This window comes from Miniopterus natalensis, chromosome 4 (genome assembly GCF_054644295.1).
Source record: "Miniopterus natalensis isolate mMinNat1 chromosome 4, mMinNat1.hap1, whole genome shotgun sequence".
NCBI lineage: Eukaryota > Metazoa > Chordata > Mammalia > Chiroptera > Miniopteridae > Miniopterus > Miniopterus natalensis.
In genome coordinates this window covers 97,567,918-97,581,106 of record NC_142084.1, presented here as the reverse complement: position 1 = coordinate 97,581,106, position 13,189 = coordinate 97,567,918, and the positions used below count along the sequence as shown (strand labels likewise).

Sequence of the window (13,189 nt, the reverse complement as noted above, 5' to 3'; positions counted from 1 at the left end):
AGAAAGGAAAAAGGAAAGAGAAAGAAAAATTCCTATCAATGCCCCACCTCTCCCTGGCCCCTGGCTTTTTTTCAGGCATGCTCCTAGATCCTTCGCTTCCCCGCTGTGTGGCTTTGGGAAAATAACACAATCTCTCTGTGCCTTACTTTCCCTTGAAGTAAAACGAAGGCAGCAAGAAAGGAAAGAAGCTGAGACTGGGGTCATGTCTGTGCCCTCTGCTTCGTGCCAATCCCTTCTCCCAGAGGGCAGCACAGCTGAGGAGGGGGCTGGGGTAGCGGAGGAGGGGGCGAGGGGGTGCTTACCCTGCACAATCTTGGTGCTGTGATTTGGCTGCAGGACCTATGGCTGCTGCCACAGTCCCCACGGTCCCACCGGTGCGGCAGAGGTAGCTGAGCGGCCAGAAAAGCAGAGGCTCTTCTAAGACAAGCAGACGCCCAGGAGCTTCAGGAGCTACCGGAGCCACTAGGCCACATCAACCCGCCAGGCCGCACCCTGTCAGGAGGGGAGGGGTCCGGCCAGGTCTGGGGGCTGGCCTGAGGGAGGTGGGAAGCCAGCCCAACTCCCCACCCCACCCTGCCCCAGCACTGGGCTGCTCCTCCAGCTCCCTCCCTCAGCTGAGTGCTGTCCCCTCCAGCTGGGAGCCCGCCCTGACTCCCCCGAGGCAGTCAGAACCCAGCAGGCGTCTTTAGCGCCCGGACAGTGATATGCAAATGGATCCACCCCAGCCTCGCCCCAGGGCTCCAGACGGTCTCAATTCTAAAGCAATTACGGAGGATTTCCCCATAGATTTTTTTTCCCCTTAGTGGGGATCTGGGCCTAGAGGAAGAGGCTGGGATGGAGGGCAGGCCTTCTAGGAACTCCAGCTCCAGGTAAAGTGAGGAGGCCACCGAGTGGGGAAGACAAGCGGAGGAGGTCGGTCTCCCAGGCACAGGCCCGGGAGGAAGAGTGAGCTGACCCCAGAAGAGGTGGCCCAGAGCCCTAGCAGGACAAATCCTTTCCCAGAAGCCAGAATCTCACAAAAATGACAGTAATGGGATTTTAAAAGTAAACAAAACAAGAAGAATGAAAAGGAGACAACCTCCACATTTAGGAAGCTGGAAAAGCAGGGTAACAAGAGGTGCGCAATGCTCAACTTGGCAGGGTGGGGTGTGAAACCTTAGCTTGGAGGGGGGAGCCATCAACAAACAAGCATTCCTGAGACCCCGCACCCCTAAACGCCAGGGTGCAACGGGGAGCAAGAGGGTGAATGGAGAGCCGCCCCACAAGCCTTGTTAGGGAAACTGTGGGCCCAGTGGACATGCTGAGGGTCTTAGGCTGGATTCTCAGGGCTGGGGTGGGACCAAAAGAACACAGGATCTGAGTGTAAATCTTCATCTTTACTCAGCTCTTGGAAGAGGAGCAGCCAGGTTTAAACTGCCCAGGAGACAGGAGACGGACAAAGTCAGAAAGGAAAGACCTACAGATGCATTCAGGGAGCTCCGCATGGCCACCAAGTCCCAACACTGTATCTGAGTCCCATCAGCTTGCTAATTAATTCATTTCTTGAATATGAAGAGACAGCACAGAATCAATCACCAGACACCCGGGGAGTTTCCTAGGTGACAAACAGGAAAAAGATCCAGAGGAAGAAAAACAATGCATGAGAAGAAAACTCCAGGGGGGAAATGCAATTAATATCCTCCAAGTGATGAGCAAGAATGTATCTACGAAACAAGAACAGGATGCTGTTAAAAAAGAAAAAGAGAAACACCCAGACTATAAGAAACAGCACCTAGAAATTAAAAATATGACACCTAACTAAAAATCACCCTGAAGGGTTGGTAGATTCAGTTGAGAACAGCTCCTAGGAAGCAGAAGCAAAAAGAAATGGAAAGAAAGAAAAGTAGATGATCAGTTCAGGAGAGCCAATATCCAATAGCACTAGAGAGAATGGCAAAAATGCTGGGAAGAAAATTATAAAATACACTCATAAAATTAATAGTGATTCAAAAACATTTCAGACACAGAAGGTTTCACTTCCAGATTCAGAAGGAACCAGAGGGAACCAGTCAACATGAAATTTTGTAACACCAGTAATAAAAGAGTAACAACAGTAATAACATCCATGAGGCTTACTTTGCGCCAAGCAATGTTCTAGGCGTTTATGTACGTAAACTCATTTAGTCATCACACAAACCATAAAAGGAAAGGCCTATCATTATTCATTTTACAAAAGAGAAAACCAGAGCACAGAGGGTTAGGTGACATGTCCAAGGCCACATGGTTACTCATATATTTGCATTATTTGTATATAAATTTCAGAGCCCATGCTCTTAACTATGACATGGTTCTAAAAGATTTTAAGCACTTGGAAAAGGTGAAAAGAAAGTTCACATACAAAGATCAAGAATCAAAATAGCATCAACACTCCTCAAAAGTTACACTGGAATTTACAAGGTGATGTCGCAAGTCTTTCAAAACAGTAGGGGGAAATTATTTCCAAAATGCCAGTCAAGTGTGACGGTAGAATAAGGGTATTTCATGCATACTACGTAGGCCTTGAAAAATTCTGAACTTCTGTATACTCTTTCACAGAAAGCTACTGCAGGATGTGCTTCATCAAAACAAAACAAAAAAAGGCAGGAAAAAGGAAGGCATGGGAAGGGGGAAACAGGAGATCTAACACAACACAGAGGCAAAGGGGGTGTGAAGGATGACCCTACCACAGGCCCAAGCACCAGGCAAACCAGGCTAGAACAGGAAGATGGAAAATTCCAGGAAAGAAATCTCCAAGAAAAGAGAGAGGTAGCTTTGACCAAATGAAAAGTATACCAAGATTGGAAGAAAGGGATTCTAAGAAATACTAGCAAATGGGGAAAAAAAGAGGCAATTAATAACTGCAGGAAATAAACTTTATTGTACCGCTTGGCTCAAATGTAAGTGATATTCACAAAGCTAGAGCTATAAAAGTAAAACTACACTATATTTCACATATATTCAGAAGACAGGGGAAGTAAACTCAGGGGAAGGTAAGGGGGGAGGTGTAATAATAATAATCATGTACTATTTACTATATTTAATACTATTCTAAATGCTTTCCGTGTATAAATATTTAACTCTCCCAACAATCTCATGAAGTAGGTACTATTTTATCCCCATTTTACAGATGAGAAAACCAAGGTACAAGAGGTAAAGAAACTTGCCCTCAGTCTCCCACTAATAAACAGGAGAGTCACGATTCAGACTGACAGTCCATGCAAAATTCTCACCTTCCACAAAAGTCAACAGAAAATCTCAAAAACCGAAACATCAGTAACAGTAGAAGCAGGTTATTCCTTAGAAATATGGATGAAAAATCCAAAAGAAAGAGCCAAAAAGAGTTTAAGTGGGAATCAGCCCTGGCCAGTGTAGCTCAGTTGGTTAGAGCATCATCCCGTGTACCGAAGGATCATGGGATTGGTTCCCAACCTGATTAGGGCACATACCCAGTTTGTGGGTTCAATCCCCAGCTGGGGCTGTGCCTCCATGTTTCTCTCTCTCTCCCTTCCTCTCCTAACTTTTTAAAAGTAGAAATCAGAAATTGGAGACATGAAGCAGGGAATTGCTGGTTTTCTTTAGAACCCTTCTAACAGTACTTGACTTTTTAAATGATATGTGATTTTTCTTCTAAAGTTTATATTAAGCACAAAGCAGAACTGTACACTTTCAATGGATGGATTTAATGGTATGCAAAGTATCCCTCAATAAAGCTTAAAAAAATAAATGGTGGAAAACGTTTTAAAATGCACACACAGCCCGGCTGGGCGTGGCTCAGTGGTTGAGCATTGGCCTAGGATCCAGGAGATCGAGGTTTGAGTCCCGGTCAGGGCACATGCCCGGGTTGTGGGCTGGGCAGCCGACCAATGACTCTCTCATCATTGACGTTTCTATCTCTCTCTCTCCCCCTCCTTTCCTCTCTCTGAAATCAATAAAGGTATGTTTAAAAAAAATAAAAATATAAATAAAATGCACACACAATTAGATACTACTACAAACCTGCGAGAGTGAACAGAATTTAAAGAACCTGACGACATCACGTGTTGGTGAAGATGCGAAGCCACTGGAATGCTGCGGGGAGGAAGGTACCACCATGGAAAACTTGCAGTCGTAAAGCTGAACACCTGCACGTAACCTATGACTGAGCAATTCCACTCTCAGGTACCAGACATATACCCTGAGAAATGTGTGCACGAGTGCGCCGAAAGGCCACGTTCATAGCACTCTACGTAGCAAACACTGGAAACAGCCCAAATGTCCATCCACAGCAGTGGACAAATGTGCTGTATGCACAAGGTCAAATACTAAACAGCAACAAGAGATAACCCACTGCCACACGCCGCAGTGTGGGTCAATCTCACAAACATTATGTTGCGTGAAAGCAGCAGAAATAAAAGAGGGCATGCTGTAGATTCCACTTACAGAGAGTTCACAGACAAGCAAAACCATCTAAGGCAGGGGTGGGGAATGTCCAGCCTGCGGGCCGTATTTGGTCTGGCCCTGCCAAGGCAACTGCAGACGAGACTCGAAATTCAATAAATCCAGGAGTTTTTTTTCATAGCTAACTTTTAGGTTGACAATTCTGTATGGCCTACGAATGATGTTATAAATATCCAAATGGCCTTTGGCAGGAAAAAAGTTCCCCACCCCTGACCTAAGGTAACAGGAATAAGATGATGGTGGGGGTGGGGTGGACAGTGACTAGAGGAGAAAGTCAGGGAGCCCTCTGGATGCTGGAAACGTCCCGATCTTGAGCTGGCTGGTAGTTACATGGGTGGGTTCATTTTGTAAAAATTCAATGAACCAAACACTCAAGATTGAAGCATTTTACAGTATAGCTGCTACATCGCAGAAGAAGAAAAAAAAATAAAAATGAACTGAAGTTGGGACCCTGGAGTCTAAGGGGCCCATGGACCATCCAATTCTAGAGGCCCTGAGCAAGGTCTGGACGGAAGTAAGGCATCCTTGAGTCATGAGTTAATAATGATCATTGTAATAACAGCAACCACTTTCGCCGTAATTTCTGCGAAGGCTCTAACTATGTTAGGCACCTGGCCCACACCCGTTCATTCAAACTTCACAACAATCAAATGAATTCCGTACCACTCATGCACCCATTTTACAGATGAGAACATCGAAGTGTAGAGAACCATCACACAGCCAGGAAGTGGAGGAGCCAGGTCTAAACCCCAGCATTCTGACCTCAGCCTCAGGCCATCCTGCCTCGTCAGAAGTCAAGTTCTTTATCTGGAGACTGCGGGATGGGAACCTCAGCTGACTCACGAAAGCCCAGAATGTGCAAAATTGCTGGAGTGGAGTGTGTGAACTGGGTTTTTGTTCCAGGCTGGGGATCCATCACTTTCAAAGTTCATCAGGAAGGAAGCTCAGATGCAGACAGAGGGTGCATCTGTGGCCTGCAAAGGTGGCAAGGAGCTCTAGTGGTTCCTACCTCATGGCTCTGACTTCCTCCAAAGTTAGAAGCCAGGATTCTGTGGACAGTTGGTATGGTAAGGACCCTAGCCCTGGGGGCCAAGACTGACTGGTGGCCAGGACTCCCAGCAGTCCCTGGGGAGCCCCAAGCCCTGTCCTGACAGCAGCTCCCACCGGGCCTCTCAAAAGCCAGACTGAGACGTAAAGGACAGGAGTGTCACAGTGATGGGCTGCAGTCTGGGTGGAAGACAGGGCCACACGTGACCAGGGGGGAGTTAGATCAGATCAGACCACAGACAGGTCCATGCCAGAAGCCAAGAGCATCCCAAGCTGGCCACCTCCAAACCAAGAACACCCAATCACCATCCTCTCTCCAAATCTGGCCCTCCCCACTGCTCCACAAGTAGCACTTCCCAAAAATCCAGGTGTTACCCTGGCCAGGGTCTCGGGTTCGATTCCCTGTCAAGGGCATGTACCTCGGTTGCAGGCTCGATCCAGCCCCGGTTGGGGCACCTGAGGGAGGCAACTAATCGATGTATCTCTCTCACATGGATGTTTTCCTCCCCGCCCCCTCCACTCTCTCTAAAAAAAAAAACAATGGAAAAAAATATCCTCAGGTAATTAAAAAACAACGAAAAAAAAATCCAGGTGTTGTCCCCCTTCTCTGCCCTTCCACATCTCTTAGCAACACAGCCCCAACAAGGAACCAAACCCTAGCCACCTGCACCCTCCCTCCCTGGTGCTGTCACCTCCCTGAGCCACGGACTGGTCACCTGCCTCTCTCCCCATCTACCAGATAAGTCTTTAGCCAGCAATCCACACTCATTTTGTGAAATGCTCATTGTGAAATAATTTCAAACTCAGAGGAAAGTTTGAAATAGTACAGTGAACTTCCAGATGACCTTCCCCAGGTCCGGCAATTGTGAGCAGCTGTCTCGCCCTGAGTGTTACTTGATGTCGTCTGATGTTTCATTGTCTCCCATAGAGTACGTGAATTATAGCTATTGTTTTTTACTCTTCCTGAGCCATTCCTGAGCAAGCTGTAGACATCACATCCCCTGCCCCTAAACATGTCAATGTTCTCACTTCCTAAGAGCAAGGACGTTCCCTTACATAACCACGGTACAGTTATCAACTTCACCAAACATAATATTGATTTGATCGTATCGGCTAATCTACAGTCCATATTCCAATTTCATCAAATGCCCCAATGATATCCTTTAGAGCAATTTTTTTTTCCCTGATCCAAGATGCAATCGAGGGCCATACATTGACATTTGCTGTCACATTTTTTTAGTCTCTTGTAATCAGGACCAGTTCTTGGCCTTCCTTTGTCTTGCATGCCACTGACATTTTTTAAGAGTCCAGACCAGTTCTGTAAAATGTCCCTCAATCTGAGTCACTCCATTTAAAACCCTCCACTGCCTTATGTCTCACAGCTTGAAATTCCAAGACCTCATTATAGGTCCCACCCTCCTCCCAGCTCCATCCCAGCCCCCCCACCCCACCCCAGCCAGCAATTCCCCAGCCTGCAGCCCCTCACCACTCCCGCCAAAACAGACCCTGGTCTTCTCTGTCCTTCACAGCCTGTATCTCTATTGAAAATTATTTCCTTCCCCCATCTGTGTTTACTGCCTGGCCCCACGCTAGGACTTGAGCTCCAATGGAGGCAAAGATTTCTGTCTGTTTGGTCGTTGCTGGATTCCCAGGGCCAGAGCAGTGCCTGGCACGCAGGAGGCACTTGGAAATGATTTGCTGAGTAAATGAACAAGCCAGGAGAGAAAGTGCTAAAGAACCAGGAGGCTCTTCCAGATTCCAGAGCCTCCCCCAAGGCCAGAGGAGGAAGCACCCAGCAAACCTCCCTTATCTTCGGGATCACATCACTCCACCAGCCAGCCCACACTGATTAACCTTTTTAAATCAATCCCAGCAGGCTGCGGGGCTGAATTCCACAGATAGAGCTGGTGGGCCCTGGAGAAGGCTGTGGCCCCCTATTGTCCACCGCCCAGTCCAAAGTGCAAGGCCTCCCATCCTGACCCCGGGTTCCCACCCCCCATTCACATAGCCTCCTGGGGACAGGGAGACTCAACATCCAAGTACAAAACTCTAATAGCTCTTGAACCGCAACTTGGAAGGGCTGAGTCCCAGCCTCCTAACCGAAGGGCAGAGGGGCAAGCCTACCGGGTGACTGTCATGTACCTGTCCATTTCACCGAGGGCTGTGAACATTTAAGGCTCACATACAAATCAATACTCAAGGATACCGGAAAGGTAACCTCCACCCTTCATCTCAAATCCCATTTATTCTGGATTTCACCTCCCCTTCCTCCGCAGAGGAGAAAGCCAAATTCCTTGACCGAAACCCACGATGCAGAAGGCAAATCTTCCTGGAGACCCTCACTCACAGCAACCCTCCTGTCAATACCCACCAGGATGGGGTGCCAGCACCCTGGCAGCCAGGGTCCCCTGAGGCTTGGTGCACTGGCTCCCAGGGCAGCTCCCTCTGCCTAGGAGGCTCCATGGATCAACCGGGACCCCACCCACGCTGGAGTCCAGAGTGGATTGGAGTCCAGAGGTAACAGGGATGGCCTTTCACTCCCTTGCTGTGTGACCCCGGGCAAATGGCTCAGCCTCTCCGGGCTTCCCAGTACAAAAATAAACAAAGATGGGGCTGATAACGCTGGCCAGATCTAAGGAGCTGACAGCCAAGAGGGTGAGGGCGTTGAAAGAGAAAATTTAGCACCTGCACCCAATAAAAAGGGGGGGGCAGGGGAGATGGATTGAAGAATTTGTAATCCGGCCACACCCAAGCAGTGAATGGGGGCGCAGCTCCCCACCTCCAGGCTAATGGGATTAGCACAGGGCGCCGCTCTAGGTTTTGGCCTGGGGTCGGAGGTCTCAGTGAGGCCATTCAAGGTGGGGGCAGCGGCGGCCGGCCCCCTGCCCTTGCCTCCTGGGTGAGTTCGGGCCCAAGGGGCAGCCTCGGAGCCCTGGCAGCGGTTCCAAGCCCGCCTGCGATTTCCTCCATGACCTCAGCCTCCGAGCACGCAGAAGTAAGGCTGCTCCTCCGGCGGGAGGCGCCGGGACAGGCCTCTGCGGCCACCTCCCGCCGGACTTCCTCGTCCTGCCCGCTTCCCCTCTCCCGCCTCAACCTCCCCATCTACCTAATGGGCGGGCGCCGGGCCGGCTGACGGCGGTGGTTACCCGGCCGGGCGCCCCAGGAGTGGTGGCTGTTTTCAGTGCCTCGGCTTAGAGCTCTTGGCCTCTGCGCGCACGGGCCCCATCCCAGACGGGGTGTCCGCAGCGCCCTCTCGCTCCCTGACTTTCGGAAAGCCTGCGAAGGCCCTGCCAGCCGGGGAGACCCTGGGTCCGATCCCCAGGCCTCGGGCCCCCCCTCCCCCTGCTACCACCCTGGGCTGGGCTAGGAAGCCTAACGCGCTCTAAAGACGCACAAACCCAAATGACCGCGGCCTCTGCGGGGGCACAAAAGAGGATGGCCCGCTCGGCCCTTTGTACCCCAGGGCTGCCCCCACTCCTTCCTCTAAAGTCTCTGGGCCCTCCCCTCGTCATCCTTGCGGTCCCCCAGGCAGAATGCAGCCCCCAACTCTCGGGGGAACACTCGTGGCCCGGGGCGCGACGCGGTGCTCGCACCCCCGCTGGCCGGGATCTCCGCGCCCCGGCCCCCGCGCCGCCCCTCCCCCGCCCTGCGCTTCACAAAGGCCCTTTGTCCTGCCGAGTCCCGGGACTCCGGTTCCTGAAAAGTTCCAGGAGAAACACCGAAGAGACAGGCGAAAACGGCGAGCGCGGCGGCGCGGGCAGGGTCAGCGGGGCAGGGCCAAGGCGGCGCGGCGGCCCGAGGTGTCCCCTCCAGGACCCCAAGGCCGAGGGGGAGCGCCGGGGGCTCCCTGGGAATTCACAAGTGCCCTAGACTACACTTTGAAGTGGGGGAGGGGGTCCATAAGTCGAAGCCCGTGGGACTTCAGGCACAGAGGCCGGAGGCAGCCCGGGAGGAGGGACCCGGTCCCATGCGGAGGCCGGTGGCGGGTCTGCAGGGCTCCGCGGCTCCCTCTCCGCCGCGCCCCGCTGGAGCGGCCGCGGCGCGCCAGGGCAACACGCTCCCTCCCCGGCACCGTCCCCACCGAGCCCGGGCAGCCCCTCTCGGGGACCGGCGAAGGCCGCCGGGTCTTCTCGGCCACCTCCTGCCGCAGTTAAGTGTCAGATTCGAAGGCTTTTCCCTCCAGCGCTCGAGCCCGGCCCGATCCGCTCCCGCACTGCTTCCTGGCCCCAGCTTCGGGGCGGCGGCCGCCCAGTGTCTGCGTTCCCGCTGCGCGCGCCTCCCCACCGGAGTACAAGGGTCCACGGAGCCGGGGTCACTGCTCTCCTACCGGGGTGTGGGTCCTAAAACTGCCGTTCTCCTTCTGGAGGGCGAGGGGTCTCCCGAGGGCGGACACCCACCCGCCGGAGGCTAAGGCCCCAGGAGTGGGGTCTGCATCCTCCCCGCACCCCCAGGTGCTTGGGGCTGGCCCGAGGCCCCGCACCGCGCGAGTGCAGGAGCTAGAAACCGAACCCGGGGTCCACGGGCGCCGGTGACGGCGTTTGCCAAGAAATGCATGCGAGCTCTGGGAGCCGATGTCCGAAAGGATGTGGGGCTGGTTTGTCTTTTTCTCGCCCAGATTTTGAAAACTCCAGCCCAGCCTCAGCCGCAGGGACTCGGGAGTTGGAATCGTCCCTGGTGGCTCCCATCTCGGCAGAGGAGTGCGCCTTGGGAGAACCCGGCGTGCCGGCACGGAGGCGGCAGCAGCGCCACGCACCCCTCTCCGCCGGCGCCTCCGGACTGGCCTCTGCCCCGGTCCCAGGGTCTCCCCGCACCCTCACGGGCCCGCCGAGATAGAGGGAGGCGCGGCACCCCCGTCGGGAACTACGGAAAGCACAACAGTATTCCCCGGGCCTCCCTCCCCTGGATCCCGAATGCGAGCGCGGCGCGAGGCACTTACCCGGGTGCGGGTGGAGGTTGAGGCCGGCCATGTACTTCCCGGGCGGCAGCGGGCCCGGCAAGCCCGAAGCGGGCAAGCGTCCTGCGGTGGCCGCGCCCACGCGGTGGCTGTCCATCGCCAGGCCGGACAGCAGCGGCGGCGGGGGGCCGTGCACGGACCGCGGGGGCCCGAAGTCTCGGCCATCCATCCTCCGCGGGAGTGCCGCAGCCAGCCCCCCACCGGGCCCGCGGGCCTCGCTCAGCGGGACCTAAAAGTTCGGCCTCGGCGTAGTTCCAGAGTCCTCGGGCGGCGGGGGCTCCGCGGAGTGCATGGCGGCGGCGGCCCGCGGGGCTTGCGCTCAGCGGCGGGCCCGCGGCCCGGGGCGCACGGGCAGCCGGCGGTAGGGCCCCTCCCGGCGGCCAGGCAGAGCTGCGCGAGGCGGCGCACTCGGCGTCTTGGCGGGGAGAGGAGACAGGCCACGGAAGAAACAGAAGGGAGAAAAGAAAAAAAAGGGAAGAAAAAAAACAAAACACAAAAACAAGTTTCAGAAAGTCGTTTTGCCGTTTGGGGTCGGGGGCTGCCGATGTAGTAACCAGAAATGAAAACGGGAGTAGCCCCTTCTGCATAAAAAGTAAAAATCCATGCTCCTTCCTCGGGCAGCTTCGGGCTGCTGGGGCCCCCGACTCGGAGAGTAGCGGGTGGCACGCTGCGCACCAGCCCGGCTCTGCCTCGGCGGTTCCCGGGTCCTCCCTAAACCGGGGAAGGTCCCTCCGCCGCGCCCCGGCCGCGCAAATACAAACCTCCGGAGTGTTTGATTCCTGGGCGTCACATGCTCCCGGGGTTTCAAACCGTGAAACCTTTCCAAGAGCAGTTCGAAATGTCTAACACTGTGTCACTATCTGATCCGGAAAGTTTAATATTTAACCTTTGGAGGCCCTCGCCTTCCTTTTCTGAGTTTGGTTTCCCTGAGCTCGTCCCCAGGCGCCGAACTCGTGGATTTTTAGGGAGAGAGGTTGCAAAGCCGGTTTATTATGTTTAAAGAGACTCGCCGCCCCCCTCGGGCCACTGTGGGTTGCGGACTCCGAGTCCGAGGACCCGAGACGTGGCATTCTTGCCCGAGGACTGAAAAGAATCCTTCCAAACAAGCTTTGGTTTCATTTTCCAACGCCCTGGCCTGGGAATCCTGCGGCCCGAGGACGTGGCCTGGCGCGGGGGACTTGGGGGGCGTCAGGGGGGATGGAAGGGTCTCAAGGGTCTCGCTCCTACCCTAGCTTCCCCCTACCCCCAAAAATAACCTACAAAGGAAGCCTTCGCACCGAGGGGCGTCTCCCCCGGCGTTGGGTAAATCCCCCTGTAGTTCCAGTTTAAAGCTGTTTGTTTAAAAGATTTGTCGGTTGACGATTCCCGTGGGGGCGGGAGGGGGGTCTCGGGGCCAATCCTGCCCTCGGCTCTCTTCTGCCCGCAGCAGCTCGGATTCCCGATCCCGGAGGCCCGGGCGCTCCTCGAGCCGCCGATCACGCGAAAGCCACCGGCTCCCGGGTGCCCTCCCAGGCCGGGCGCTGCAGACCCCTTGTCCGCCAAGCCCCCGGCCACCTCCTCCAGGTTTCCTCCGCAACTTCGCTAAAGGTGCTTATTTTAACCCGGTTTAGGTTACAACCAACCCCTTCCCTCCCTCGCTCCCTCCCATCAGGCTCTGGTTACCAGATCCGCGTTTACTTTGGAAAAATCTAAGATCGCCACATCCGAGGATACATGTCTTAAGGAGGCGAGGAGCTTCCCGTGATTTTTTTTTTTTTTAAATGTTCTTTGTGTAGCTTTCTCTTAAAAGCCAGCGCTTCAGGGGATGCCCCGGCGCCCCACTTTGGGGAAGTCGAGGTGAAGCCCCCGGGACCACCCTCGCTCTGGTAGAGAAGCTGGCTCGGCCATCTGCGGGCTGCGCTGCGTTCTCCCTACTTTCTCCCCCTCTTAAATGTAGTTAAAATGGCTGAATTCCGGCTTTTAATTAAAAACAGCCTATAATAGAAAACGTCTCGGCGTCCCCGGCTCCCCCGCCGCCCGCCGGGAACCGAGAAGGTAACCGACGCCCCTGGGCCCGGCTGGACGGGCTGGGGGCTCAAGTGGGGAGCTCGGGAAGAAGCGGCTTCACCCCCATCCCCACCCCTCCCGGGGCGCCCCCGCCTCGCCGGCCCCGGTCCCCGATTCCATTCTCGGGGGCCGGAAAACTGCGGGGATCCCTCGGCACCCCCCGATGGTGCGGTGGGGTGGAGGACAAGCTGGAGAAGTTTGGAGACCATCGCGCCCGGCCAGGGGCAGGCGTGCGACCCGGCGGCGTACCTGGCGCGGTGGGGCTCCCGGCTCCCGGGTCTGGCGACGGCGACTCCGCTGGCGGCCCCGCTGCCCGGCGCGGCTAGGCGCCCGTGCTGCCCGCCATCCCACGGCCGCTGCTCCCCTTCGCCACCCGCAGCCTCCTCACACTTTTTGCCCGCCTTTCCTTTTTTTGGTTGAAAACCGCTCCCCGGGCCGAGAGCTCGGCGCGCCAACTCCTCCGCCCTCCCGCGGCCGGGCTCCCGCAGCCCCCGGAAAAGCCAGCTTTCCTCCCGCCGAGCTCCCCGCTTTTTAATAAAATCCAGGTAGCGCCGGTTTAAAGAATCCCAAATCTCCATATACAGCCCGGGATTGGAAAAGGTACATTACACAACCCCCCTTTCAAGTTCCTCTCGCTGGATCTAAAAAAAAAAAAAAAAAAAAAAAACAAGGGGGGGGTAAGGGGCG

At 54.8% G+C, this 13,189-nt stretch overlaps 1 protein-coding gene across 2 annotated transcripts in view; it reads right to left on the bottom strand.

The window, feature by feature from the left end:
• Positions 1-11,882, bottom strand: part of TNRC18 (trinucleotide repeat containing 18) — a 74,772-nt gene extending 62,890 nt beyond the window's left edge. The window contains exons 1-2 of one of the 2 annotated variants that reach the window (XM_087817018.1): positions 10,684-10,731; positions 10,439-10,491 (exon numbers count right to left, since the gene is read on the bottom strand). In XM_087817018.1, the coding sequence (XP_087673144.1) occupies positions 10,439-10,469 (31 nt within the window). In that variant the 5' untranslated portion in view covers positions 10,470-10,491; positions 10,684-10,731. Of the gene's footprint in view, positions 1-10,438 lie in introns of both variants that reach the window. The other variant, XM_087817017.1, reaches the window with a different exon arrangement.
• Positions 11,883-13,189: the final 1,307 nt, after the last annotated feature.